Here is a 13,546-nt window from a genome sequence, read left to right on the forward strand (position 1 = left end):
AAAATCCTAAATACGAGTGTTATCTCAATTTTGAAAATTTTAAAATCGAAAAAAATGATATGATGCTACATTAAATATAAAATGTAATAATAAATACAACAATGGCATAGAAATAAACGAAATTAATGTACATAAACAACGACATGTAAAATATCAAATGAATATAAATGAAAACATAAATCAATAAGCAAATGAAGGAAATAAACAAAAAAATATAAAGAGAAAAGGTACAAAATATATATACATTTGAAACTATGAAGAATAAAAGACATAAAGATAATTTACTCATAAAATTTTGGGTTATAAAACTTATATATATATATATATAATACATAATGCATTTATAAAACAAGGAAAATATAAATATATACATATAAAATATATTCATGCATTTACAAAAAATGAAATATATAAGTATAATATAAAACGTGGAAAATATTTATAATAAGCTTTGAATGGAGTATAAATATATGTGTATATATTACAAAATGTATAAACATATAAAAATCATAGAATATGGGCAAACGTATAAATATTATGAAATATAAATGTGTATATATATATGTATAAAAAACTATGAAAATAAAATAATAATAAAGTATGTATATAATATGTATATATATTAAAACGTTTAAAATATATATGTATATATATTAACATGCATATGCGCACATATATGTAGGTATAATAATATATAATATAATAATAATAATAATAATAACAAAATTAATAAAATAGACTAAAAACCTAAAATGAAAGATTAATGATTAAATTGAAAATCAACAGAATTAAAAAAATGAATGGCCCAATTAAAAGGCGCGAATAACTCATAGGGCTCGAATGAGAAAATATCTCCATCCTTTGAAACGCGTCACTTTATTAGGGCTAAATAAAATAAATAAATAAAATTCGCAGTGGTATCACCTTCTCTCTTTTTTAAAATCGTAAATAAGTAAAAAATAATCGAAAAAGAAAAAAAACAGTAAGCCACCTTTAAAAAGCTGCCAATCGTTTTCCCTTTTTTATTGATTCTTTTCTCCTTTTACAATGAAGGAAGAGGCCTCTATTTATAGCTGAGCCTCCCCAAATCCAACGGTACAGATCAATTACATCAACGGCGAAGATTAAAGGGTATCTACAAATTAAATCTCTAAGATTACAAAATCATATCTTCTAAGATTACATATCATATCTAAGATTGCATATCCTCGCAGATTATGTTTCCATATGTGAGTCCGGGCTAAAATTGGGTATTACAATTGGATTTGAAGGAATCGTGACAACGCTCTCTGAACGAGACGAGGTGCTCTTAAATAAAAAATATAGAAAATATCCTAACATGATGAATATAACAAGAAAAAAATAAAAATTTTAACTTATATTTTAAAATTTATCACTAATTAGAATTTTATTTATAAATTATTACGTTTGATGTAATTAACTTCAAAAAAATCCTTAAATTTATTAAAGATTTAAGAGATGAGGGTTATGAAGATGTGATGATGGGCAAGAGCATGGATGATGATGATAAACCCATACCATCCACAAAAAATCAATACGTACGCAGTGAGATCAATTATGATTTGATTATGGCATTATAATATAATATCCTCCACAATTTGAGTTAGTTGAACCCAAAGTACAATCATTGTCAATCATTTCTTTTTAATAACCTCAATTATGGTTTTTATTATTAGAGTTTTTGGCTTTTTAAACATTATTGATATTTTTTATATTTATTTTATAATTTATATTTAAAATTCGTGATAACTCTTTTTAATAATATCATTTCTAAAATTTAAATCATTATTTTAATCTTATTGAAAATGAGTTAAAAGAAATTTTGATTAAATTTTATTGGCTTTTGGAGCAAGTGAAAAGTTAAACTAATGCTTAAGACATTCTTTAAATTTTATTAATTTAAAATTGGTTTTTGGATCACGTTGCTGAAGTTTTCCAAACAATTTCAAAAATATTCATTAGTTTAGGTATGAAAGAAAATCCGGAAGAACTTAGACGTTTCCACGTCCTTAAGTAGATAAAGGGTGGGGTGGAGTACGGTGCGGTACGTTTAACTTACTTTTGGGCTCACGTTATAGTATCGGTACAGTATCTAATCTTATCGTCACCACTGTTTTTACACTAACAGCAAGTAAACACACTGCACATCCAAACTCATCCTTAATAATATTGTGACATTACAAATGTGAAGTCCACATTGTCTCAAAATGATACATAATCAATATAGAAAATCATAAGTCTGTGATTCGAACACATGATTAGTAAATTGAATAAAGCGAGATTCGGACATAAATAATTTACCCAGTTACCTTGTTTTATATAAGTGGGAATGTTATGTGGAAAATAGAATTGTCTTTGAAAATACTAATTTTTCTATGCTTATCTAAGATTCCAAGATTTATGATAAATTAACTCTTTTACGTTATCTCTTTTTAAACTGGACAATATTACAACTCAACGTGAACATCATCCAATGAAACACTTTATTTGGGGAATAATGATACAAACTCCAATAACTGTATCTAATATTTATTGAGACTAATGTTTGTTTATCGTTTTATCCTTGTAAAAAAATTGATTTTAGAAATTTTATTGAAATTATTAATTAAGTATGTGTAAATTTAAACATAATATTTATAATTATTTTAAAACTTATGACTTTGTTAGATTTATATTTGGAATTTATGTTTTATACATTTCAAACATATAATTATATCGAATTTTAATTATTTGTATATGATAATAAATTAACTTTATGTTTCCAAAGAAAATTTTAAATTAAGTAAAGATATTAATAAATGTAGTATTTTGTAAAATAACTTAAAATACTATATCATATCAATCAACATTGGTATGAAGAATTTTTCAATCAAGATAGAAAATGTTGAATAAATCAGATTTATTTTAATAATATATATATATTTTAGACACTAATAAAATTTTATTTTATTATTATTTGTATTTTATAATATTTAATAATTATTAAATTAAATTAAAAGATATTCGTTAACTATATTTTTCTTTAAATATTTTATAATAATAATTATAAGTAAAACATACAAATTTCTAAAAGCAAACAATTTTTAGTACAAAATGCAGATTTTATTTTAATCAAATCATTAAAACAAAAAAAAATCTAAATCAATATTAAGGGCTAAAGTTAAATGTCAATTTCCTCCACAAATTTTTCAGAAGTGTGAAAGCAAAAATAAATAAAGCAAGAAGGTCAAAAATGGCATTTAATAATATTTTTTTGGCAGTACGACCTAAATAAATGAGGACTTTTTGGTACATAAATAAATGAGGATGGACCATAAATAACCGACATTTTCCCAAAAAACCATTCAAATATTAAAGTCTCCATTTTTATCATTTTAAAGCCAAAGATCCAACGAATCAATGATTTATTAAGTTGAAAATGTTAATTAAAAGGGCAAAGCGAAATTTTGTTTTTATAAATATCAGATAAATCTAGAATTCCAAAGAATGGCAATTCTCGTAATAAAACCCTTAACCGAATGTCAAATCCAAGAGCTGAACCAGTAATATATATATATATTTTTTAAATTGAAGCTTTTTAATTGGATTTTTATTTTATTATTATTTCAGGTGATGAGATGGGTGATAGAGAGGCTTAGTGGTAGAAGAGGCAACGTAGCTTCTCTCTTTTTATGGCGGTGACTCACAAAGTTTTCTTTTTATTGAGATAAACCGTGTTAAAATGATTTCTAGAAGCTTCGTCGGAGAGATTCAGTCCGGTTGATGATCGGAGCTCCGGTTACCGTCGGAGGAGACGAGTTAGAGCGTTTATTTGTTGTTTGTTGCTGTTTCCTAAGAGGAAAACGAGTTTTTTTTTATATGGTAAATACGGAGAAGAGAGGAAAATGAATGGGCATAGCAACGGATTCAGTAGTGCGGCGGCGGTTGCGGCGGCTGAGCATATAAGGAGACATCATCTGCATGAGATAGGAGAGAATCAGTGTAGTTCAACTCTCATTAAACACATGAAAGCTCCTGTTCCTCTCGTAACTTTCTTTTTCTTTCTTTTTTCTATTTAGATCTATTTGAGAGATTTCATTTTGGTTTCTCTTTTTGCTAGCGTCATAGATTAATGGTTTTGTTTCTTCTTCTTCTTCTTCTTCTTCTTTTTTTGTGATTATTTTGCATGTTTGCTTAGTGAGATTGTGTTTCAGTGTTTGACTTTTTTTTTTGTCCTCCACAAGGATTAATTTCGATCTATGGTGGTTTTCTTTAGTAGAAACCTTTGAATGTTTTGATTGAATTCGTTATATTTGGTTTTGCTGGTTTATGTTTAACAAAAAGCATTTTGCATAATTTTTGAACTAGTAAAAGATTAATTTTGCAGGTCTTACATTGAATTTTTTATCAACAGAGATAATTTTGATTCACTTTAACAACTCAAAACTTACATTAAAGGTGTTTTGCTCATTTGAATTTTTAAACAGTTTTTGATTTGGTTGGGTTGTCCAAAAGTTTTTTTTCCCTAATAAATACATTTCCATGGTTTTCTCCATTTCTTTATATAGAAACAATGAGTTATGTATGATCTAATTGAATTAAATGGAACTCATCTTGTTGGCTATTTAATTTCCTAGAAATGGGAATAACTTGAGTATATGTTCCAAATCTTTTTTTCCTTTCCTTTCTCCATTTTTGCACCTCCCTTATGAATGGTTTATTCAATGGCCGAAGAAAGAGGAAAGATTGATAACTAATGGTGGGTTTGGATGGGCGGTGCGTTTATCTACTTTCAGTGTAGGAAAGTAGTGTAAAAACAGCGGTGGCGGTGAGATTAGATATTGTAGCGACACGTAGCGTGAGACAAAAAATAAGCTAAACGCACCGCACCCAACCACCCATCCAAACTCACCCTAAGTCGATATTTCGATAATTTAGAAATAATGCCCTCCTCTAGAACCGTAGAGCTTTTTTTTGGTACAAACAAAGCTTACATTACATTCAAAGTGGAGGAAGGGGTATTTCGGGGATCAAAACTTGAACCCGCATACAAGTTGTGACTAGACTAGTAGCTTGTTGGTAGAACTGTTGAGCTTGATTCTTATATTTTTATGAATTTGTTAATCTATCACCTTGGTTGAATCTCTTTCCTTTTTTCAGGATTTGCCTAGTCTTTTATGAAACTTGTATTTCTTTGTCTTTTTATTTTACAGGTTTGGTCTTTGGTGAGGAGATTCGACCAACCTCAGAAGTATAAACCCTTTGTCAGCAGGTGTATTGCACAGGGAAACCTCGAGATTGGAAGTCTTAGAGAAGTTTATGTCAAGTCGGGACTTCCGGCTACTACAAGTACTGAAAGATTGGAACTCCTTGATGATAATGAGCATATCCTCAGCATCAGGATTGTTTGTGGTGATCACAGACTTAAGGTAGAAAACTAGAAATTCGTTTTGTTATTCTCCATTTACATTTGATATCATCTATCTCTTGCATTTAAAATCTGTTTGTTCTTAAAACAAAGCAATTTAAGTGCGTTTGCTTGTAGCTTAAGATTCACGAAAGTATTTGTGTTACTCAATTGTGGACAATATTTTTTTCCCTGCAATATTGAAAATCCAAGAAGTAAGATCTGCAGTTAAATCTGTTTTCTTGAATGTTCGGTACAAAAGTTGGTAAAAGTGCCATGAAGGCCCTATATTAGGAGTCAGATTGCATTTTACCCCCACTACTAAAAAAATGACAAATTAGTCTTTGTATATTAGATCAAATAGCAAATTGGCCTTTATGCTAAAAATTTTATTGATTTTTACAGTTAAAAATTGGTCTTTATACATCAACATGAGGGGCACATGGCACACCACATGTCATTATTTGGTTATACTGTCAGTTTTTAACAGTACAAATGGATGAAATTTTGAACATAAAGGAACAATTTGCTATTTGATTTAACGTACAGTAACTAATTTGTCATTTTTTGAGTAGTTGAGTAGATTGTGTAAAATGTGATCTGATTTCTTGCATAGGGCCTACTCGATATTTTTACCAGTTCATTAGATGGTGGTAAGTCATGGTCACGAAGTTCAACTTTTTAAGGTAGCAGTTGTAAAATGAAAATCAAGGCCCTGTTTGATGTCTTTGACCTTAATTTTTAAAAATTTCGTCCAGAACTACTCTTCAATCATTTCACTCCATCCGGAGATCATCAACGGAAGACCGGGGACATTAGTGATCGAATCCTTTGTGGTGGATGTCCCTGAAGGGAACACACAAGACGAGACATGCTACTTTGTTGAAGCTTTGATCAAGTGCAATCTCAAATCACTCGCGGACATCTCGGAGGGGCTAGCCATCCAAGACCGGACTGAACCCATTGATCTATGAAAGTCGGGAACGGAGGAGATATAAAAATAAGGTGGTGGCTGTAATTGCCATGGATGAAGCTTCAAAGGCTTTTTCATATACGGAAGGGCTTTAAGGATGGACTGGCAATTGTGGGTGTTCCCATCTTCTACACCATTAACTCAGCATTGTACCGTGTCATTGGGTCTGTCATGTTTTATTTGAACTTAATGTGTTGGATTTCCTGTCTGTAGTAGATGAACCACATTTGTTATAAACTTTATTCTATTAGAGGTTTAAAAAGAAAAGACCACTTGTTCCTTTGCTGATTTAGAAGTTTCTATCAGGACGAAAAATGGGAGATAAGGTTGATGTAAGTAAGAGTGTACTAATAATATTGTTATGTATCATAATCAATCCATTTAAGGCGGCTAAAGAAAATGAACCTTGATGTGAAATTACAGCATACAAATTTAAAATTTCAGCTTGCTTGGACTACATACCATCTTTTAGTGAAAAAAAATTATTATGCCTTGTAAAATTTTTAAATTTTTTAGAAATTTTAGCTAAGCTTTTCAAAAGTTTTAATTAGATCCTTCAAAACTTTTGAAATTTTTATTAACCCTTCAGAATCTTTAAAATTCTTTCAAGTGAACACCCCCAGAACTTAATGACACCGCTGCACGATGTCCATCACCTACATGCTATTACGATGATACGATTGGGTCTAAAAGGAGGCACAGTCGAAGCTGGTGGTGGTACGCGACCCTAGCCTGGCATTCGCATAATCCCGGGAGTCATTTGTCGCATCGAGACCCGTGGAATATAAGGGTTATGATGATTACTTATCTGTTTGGACACCGATTGCCGGAACAGTTGAGGCTCCACATCCAGCTGAGGGTTGTGAAGGTATCAATAGCTGTCTGGACATCTGCAAAATCAAATCCTATAAGTGTCATTGATGCTTGGATTATACATGGATTTTTGGGATTAGATAAAAAGGTTAAAATAATACATGGGTTCAGAATTAGTCCAAAAAATATGTGTGTAGACGGTATCGTGCTTGGTAGCGAGCCAATGTTATAAAAAAACTGAACCAATACCACATTGACTAGTTTTTTGTTTTAGTTTGATGAACTAAAATATCAAATAATTTATACATTCGTCATACTAACTCTATCACTATAGAGAAGCAACCTATTTATCTAAAACAAAAACAATAAACTAAAGCTAGTTGTCTCCAACAATTACTTGTGCAATAAATGACACTACCCACCACCATAAATGATCTTTTTTCATCTTGGTACAATATTATTGGTTGAACTAAAAATCTATCATAAAAACCAATTAGCTCACAAATTAAAACGAATCAGTTGAATTAAATCAAAATTTAATAATTCATTTCATTTAAATCATGACCGACTCCAAAACCCTTTTATTAAATATTAATGGTATTTCAATTTTTGTTTCATTTCCCATTGGCGAAAATCGTTCCATCTCAGCCATGCACAATAAAAACTTAGATAATAAAGAAATAATGATCAAAATTAGTTTTTAAAAAACCCAAATATGATTGAAATTGGACTAAACACCGGTTCAATCAGTCCGCTTGTTTCAACCGTGATTTAAAAGCCTATATAGCTTAAATCTCTAAATAATAATAATAATAAATTAAAAACCGGTTCACTCTCTCTCACTCACTTCTCGATATTCCAAAACTTAAGAAGCAAAAAATGTCGTCTAAAATGAGTGATTACCATGCCCCTCATTCAATATCTATATAAAACACGAGAAGCAGCCACTCATGTAGCAACTAAGGCCACCCCCAATTTTTTTATATGGTTTTTCATACTTGATAGATAGATAGATAGATAGATAGATGCTATTACATATGAGTGGGTCTGAAAGGAGGTATGCCACCCTGGCCAGGCATTTGCATCATTCCCGGAGATATTTGCGGCATTGAGGCTGGTGGTATGTAAGGATTATGATTATTCATCATAGGTTGGGGCATCGGTGGAACAGCCGATGACCCCCATCCAGCTGAAGGTTGTGGAGGCATTGTAGGTTGTTGTTGTACACCTGGAGCGTATTGTGTCCCATTGTATTGATGACCCATTGTTTGAACTGGTTGTTGCCCCAGAACTGAAGGCTGTGGGTTCACCATGGCAGGATTAGGGATTGTATAATCCCTGCTCCTATCGTTATTGACCTGTAAAGAATAGACCAACCGCATAATGCAACTTTGGGACCGAACAAAACCGACAATATAATGCAACCATAGTTGGATTCTGCCTCCCAGCTAAACTATTGCATTAAAGCAAACGATTTAGATAACAACTCGTAAACTGTATTGTCCAATTACCTTTATACTAAGATCAGTGTGACGTGAATACGAGAGATGAAGTTTACAAAACCCTCCATCGTATATGCAGTGCCCTTCTAAGGCCTCCTTGGCAACAATAGCTGTCTGAACATCTGCAAAGCATGGAACCGTTAATACTTGAATTCAAGGGACAGCGAAAATAAAGTGTCCAATCTCTTCCCTATGTTCTTGGCTTTAATATAAAAATAATAATCAATAATGTATTAGGCCATAAATGGCTATATTATGGATTTGTTAGAATAAGAAGGCTTAGTCTAAAAGTAACCTTTCAGCACTAGTGAGAGATTCTCGATAATGGGCCATCTTGATGGAAAAGTAACCAAATTCTGAGGCCTAATTTAAGACGAGAAATAAACATGTTCGAACATTACCAGGGTACTGAATTAGAGCCTGCAGGGCACCATTCTTATCAAACATGGCAATCTTTTGAACAGGGCCAAAAGCAGAGAAGACCTGAACATTATAACAAGACAAAGAGAGAAATCAATAGATAATCGGTATGAATTCAGGTACTAAACAGTCCAACAAAAGCCACTTTCAGTAAATTGTAAATACCATGTGCAGCACATCCAAGGTAACAGCATATTGCATGTTCTCAATAGATGCAAGTAAAACATTACTTTCAGGTTCTAGCTTTTTCCCATCAAGACCCAAATTGAACTGCAATGGTGACAAACAAATGAATCTCATTAAGAACCAAATTAGTAAACAAACAGTATAGAGCCCGCATATTAATACAGAAATATTATTTATTTCACGGTAGATATACAGGTTAACGAGAGTTGAATCTCAATGAATGTGACACCATGCATGAGAAAAAATTAAACATTTTAATAAATTTTTCAAGTAAGTTATGCTAAAACTAATGCACTGTGCCCTAAGAAACAGCACCTAGTAAATAGCAATATTACAATGCTTTCAGCAGTTAAGAAATTGAATTGCAAATAGCATGTTCTTTACCTGGTTACTTCCATCTATAGCAGAAGGAGCAACAGGAAGATAGGGATTGGTATAGTCCCTGAAAAAAAAAACAATTTGTTTAATTTCTATACAACAGCAAAGAGATGTGCAGCAGCCAGTAAATGGCATTGCAACAAAAGGGATGTCCAGAAAGTCTAGATTATTTAAAAAAAAAAAAAAACTGTGAAGAAATCACTGATGCATAAGCAACATAAGTAACAATTGGTAATTGAATATGATACATATGATCATGATCGGATGAGAAGAGTAGATATCAGGAATACCTGCTCCTGTGGCTCTGAAATTTCACACTCAGATCTGTATGAGCAGAATATGTGATCCTAAGCGTACAAGGAGATATATTTTCAGAAAGCAGATACCTGGAACCCAGGAAAAGGTCAGTAGATCATCATAAAAGAAAACAAAGTCACATAAGAACAACATAAGCTGCAATATTAAAAGCTTTGCTTGTGGAGGTAAAGACTGTTACTATAAGAACCATACTTTATTTCTACTTGGTGAATTTTCTATACACTATCTCAAGGACTTAAAGATAGCAAACACCAGGAAATGTTGCAATATTTGACAGACACTGTCGTCAAAAGATTTTGGGCCTGATATACTTATGTGTTCAATTGCACCACAATAAAGCTATATGTTGCAATATGTGTTCAATAGACTTATGTCTAACAATTACTGCAACAGTCACCTAGGGATGATTCGTCCATCCAAGGCATTTTTTGCAGATGTGGCTGTTTCTGCATCTGAAAACTGCACCAATGCCTGGACAAAAGAAAACATAGAACAAGCTTATTTTCAAAGGCTCAAGCAAACCAATCAATCTAGGAAGAAGGAGATTTAATTCATTGACCTGAAATCCAGCTGTCTTCTCAAAGGTAGTAATCTTATGCACAAATCCAAAAGCTGAAAACACCTGCATTATTAACTCCTTTAGAAAGATGAATGGAAAATAAATCAAGTAAAAGGACTCCAAAAAGTCATTACAACCTATAATTTCCACTAACAAATCTGCCAGAAAATAAGGAATGGAGATAACTTCAACATACCAGGTCTTAAGCATCGAGACAGAAATAATAGAACATATTAACAGAATACACCTTAACAATTGCAGTGATGCATTTCAGATTTTCTAATGATGTTAACAAAAATTATAGAACATGTAAAATCTATGATTTTGCCGAAGTACTAGAATGAAGTAAAGCATAAAAAGAAAAAGGATGAAAAAATTGACCTATATGTGCTAAGAATCCTCAAATCTTTAAAAAGAAAAACGAAAGCTACACTTCAGGCTGCTCAAATTTCAATTTTATCAAGTATTATGTGATAAATAACTGTGCCATCTTCTGAGTAAAAATCAGATACAATCACTATTCTTTTAAGGGTAAAACATAAAGCTTTAGCTGCTTCAAGTAAATTGAAGCAAAGTAAACTACAAATGCAGGAACTATGAAGAGTATACTTTGTAGATTACATTGTTCCCTAAGAAAAATAACTACTGTTCTCTAGTAGAATAGTATCAATGAAAATTACTAGCTTACTTCCCAAAAGCAGATATAGTTGTCTAGATCTTAGAGAAAAACATTGAGATTGTAACAATTAGTCCCTTAAACCATTGCTACGTGATTTCACAACTACATTAACAACTACAAATAGTGTTTAATTCCAAAATAGAAAGAGAAAAGTACAATTGCATGAGCACAGAAGGAACAGAGGGGTTTTTCATCTTCACAGGCTATTATTGATTAGCCACTCATTCAATCTTGAATAACAGGCATCAGCAAACAAAAATTAATGCTAATAACATTAATGAATGGCTACTAATTCAGGAATCAGGAGTACCCATGCCCAACACTAGCACCTCACTTAAAGTTGCCATGGAATCAGAGCTTGTTTGGTACCATGGCTTCAGCTGAGTGCCAAGACAAACTAAGGCACTCAATTAGACTACCCTGCTCACACGCACTAGCGAAAATTTTGGCACTCAAGAAAGCTAGCATCTATTTTATGGCATAAATATATAATACAGATCATATAAAGCATCAAAAAAGTCCGAGGGAGATTGATGCACATGAAAGAAGAAATGAAAAAGAAAAACACCCTAAAAGGTAGGAATTGGAGGTAAGTAAGGAAGAGTAGGGAAGAGAGGTAGTGTTAAGGAAAGGAGAAGGGAGACAAACACACATGTGCTCTTTCTCCGGATGCACTAGGCTGCCATTGGAGATAATTCCCTTGACATGATCCTGCTAATTCATTCATATTCATGTCAAAACAACAAAAAGTTTTTTCTTTCTATAGAGCATGACAAAAGCCACACAAATCCTAGTAATTACATAAACTCAGATCAAACCTAGAAATTATTAACCCAAAAAAGAAAGCAAGAAAGATCAAAGATCTTCCTTACCAGATGCAAAACATCAATGGAAACAAGCCGCGCATCTTGACCTTCTATTGTTACCAAAAGAACATTTCCGGCAATATCCGCCGTGGTTTTGTTGTTTACAATCTCTTGCCTGTTAGAATATTGTAGGTAGACCGTTTTGCCCCTAACTTGAGCAGGCTCCGAAGATGAAGCATAATATGATATCATAGCAATAGCCTGATTCAAATCAGCCTAAAAAACGATAAACAAAAAAAGAGAGCAATTACTAACATTCTTGACAAAATAGGATGAAATTTGAAGAGAAGAAAACAGATTAAACTCACAAATTCGATGAAAGCTTGATTTCGATTGGCGCCAACATTGCATTTGGTATTAACGACCTTACCAAATGGCTTCCCCAGCTCAATCAGCTCTTCCTCCGTACACTCCCATGGCAAGTTTCTTAAATGCAGCACCTTCGACGGTGGTTGAGTGTAGCGGAACTGCGGCTGACTTGATAGCGATGCCATTCCGTTCAGCACAAGCCCTATGAAAAATATTCGCCGAAAAAAGACAATCAAAACCCTAAATGCTCAAAATCCAAAAAAGAAATACAAAACGTTAAAAGTTCTCATATCAGATCGAAACATATATCTTTATAAATAGCTGAAAATCAGCCAATGTACGGGGTAATTAAAAGAATATAAAATAACCTGAGAAAATTTGAAGAGTTAATCCGTCAGAATTTCTTAATAATTGTTATACTAGGGTTTCGCAGAGAAATATGAATTACTGTTTTTTTTTTTAATCGCGCGGTTTACGTTTGGGACTTACTCTGGCCCGGATAAGTGTATTGTGCACCCCCCGGTGACGTTAGCAAACAAGGGAAAAGTTAATTTGACGGAACGGGCGCACTTTAGCAGGGAAATATCTATACCTATTCCTACTTAAAATATTTCTGTTTGAGTTAAATCCTAAGTTAATTTGGGTATGAATTTAATTTTACAAAATTATAATTTTTTTTTGTTTTATTTTGAATTGAGTCATTTTTAATATTAATTTTTATATTTTTATATATTTTCTAATATTCTATTCTATTAATTTTTTCGTAATACAGCTTATTGATTCATATTTAAATTCTGAACATAAATTATAAAAATTAAATTATGTAATATTATTTCTGGTATTTAATAATCAGTGTTGTTTATTTTGGCGAGCATTTTCTATAACCCTTTAATTTTTATAATTTAATTTAAAATCTTATTATAATTCTTTTTGTTTTGCCTATATTCATAGTTTTAATCTTGATTTTTTATTACAATCAAAGTTTATATTATAATTTAGTTTTAAGTTTTTATTAATGCTTTGTGGCTGAGATTAGCCGTATTGTATAACTGACATTTGTCTTGTATTTGTCAATGTAGAATGAGTTCTAAAAGGCACATTCTTTGTCACTAAACACTTTATACATATAAAAGAGA

The 13,546-nt window shown here is 31.8% G+C and overlaps 2 protein-coding genes across 3 annotated transcripts; one reads left to right on the forward strand and one right to left on the reverse strand.

Annotated features, from left to right (window-relative positions):
* Nucleotides 1–3,597: 3,597 nt before the first annotated feature.
* LOC105765466 (abscisic acid receptor PYL8) lies at nt 3,598–6,647 on the forward strand. Its single transcript, XM_012584571.2, has 3 exons — nt 3,598–4,046; nt 5,214–5,429; nt 6,166–6,647. Exons 1-3 carry the CDS (start codon nt 3,906–3,908, stop codon nt 6,379–6,381), a joined length of 573 nt encoding a protein of 190 aa, XP_012440025.1. The 5' UTR covers nt 3,598–3,905; the 3' UTR covers nt 6,382–6,647.
* A 274-nt stretch (nt 6,648–6,921) lies between these two features.
* LOC105765464 (polypyrimidine tract-binding protein homolog 2) lies at nt 6,922–12,919 on the reverse strand. 2 transcript variants are annotated; one of them, XM_012584570.2, is made up of 12 exons: nt 12,779–12,919; nt 12,410–12,612; nt 12,108–12,317; nt 10,557–10,619; nt 10,395–10,468; nt 9,970–10,065; nt 9,686–9,743; nt 9,281–9,385; nt 9,097–9,178; nt 8,705–8,817; nt 8,229–8,551; nt 6,922–7,270 (listed from the first exon to the last, which is right to left on the reverse strand). In XM_012584570.2, exons 2-12 carry the CDS (start codon nt 12,593–12,595, stop codon nt 7,252–7,254), a joined length of 1,329 nt encoding a protein of 442 aa, XP_012440024.2. In that variant the 5' UTR covers nt 12,596–12,612; nt 12,779–12,919; the 3' UTR covers nt 6,922–7,251. The 2 variants fall into 2 exon arrangements, with proteins under 2 accessions (XP_012440024.2, XP_012440023.2); XM_012584569.2 differs by having other exon boundaries at nt 12,410–12,650; nt 12,779–12,796.
* Between the last annotated feature and the right edge of the window lie 627 nt (nt 12,920–13,546).

Source organism: Gossypium raimondii, chromosome 12, assembly GCF_025698545.1.
Source record: "Gossypium raimondii isolate GPD5lz chromosome 12, ASM2569854v1, whole genome shotgun sequence".
NCBI classification, from domain to species: domain Eukaryota; kingdom Viridiplantae; phylum Streptophyta; class Magnoliopsida; order Malvales; family Malvaceae; genus Gossypium; species Gossypium raimondii.

Coding starts and splice junctions, on each gene's coding strand:
- LOC105765466 (XM_012584571.2), top strand. CDS start 3,906: ATGAATGGGCATAGCAACGGATTCAGTAGTGCGGCGGCGGTTGCGGCG. Junction 4,047..5,213: donor TGAAAGCTCCTGTTCCTCTC/GTAACTTTCTTT, acceptor TTTATTTTACAG/GTTTGGTCTTTGGTGAGGAG. Junction 5,430..6,165: donor GTGGTGATCACAGACTTAAG/GTAGAAAACTAG, acceptor AATTTCGTCCAG/AACTACTCTTCAATCATTTC.
- LOC105765464 (XM_012584570.2), bottom strand. CDS start 12,595: ATGGCATCGCTATCAAGTCAGCCGCAGTTCCGCTACACTCAACCACCG. Junction 9,744..9,969: donor TTTCAGAGCCACAGGAGCAG/GTATTCCTGATA, acceptor TTTTTTTTTCAG/GGACTATACCAATCCCTATC. Junction 9,179..9,280: donor CCTTGGATGTGCTGCACATG/GTATTTACAATT, acceptor TATAATGTTCAG/GTCTTCTCTGCTTTTGGCCC.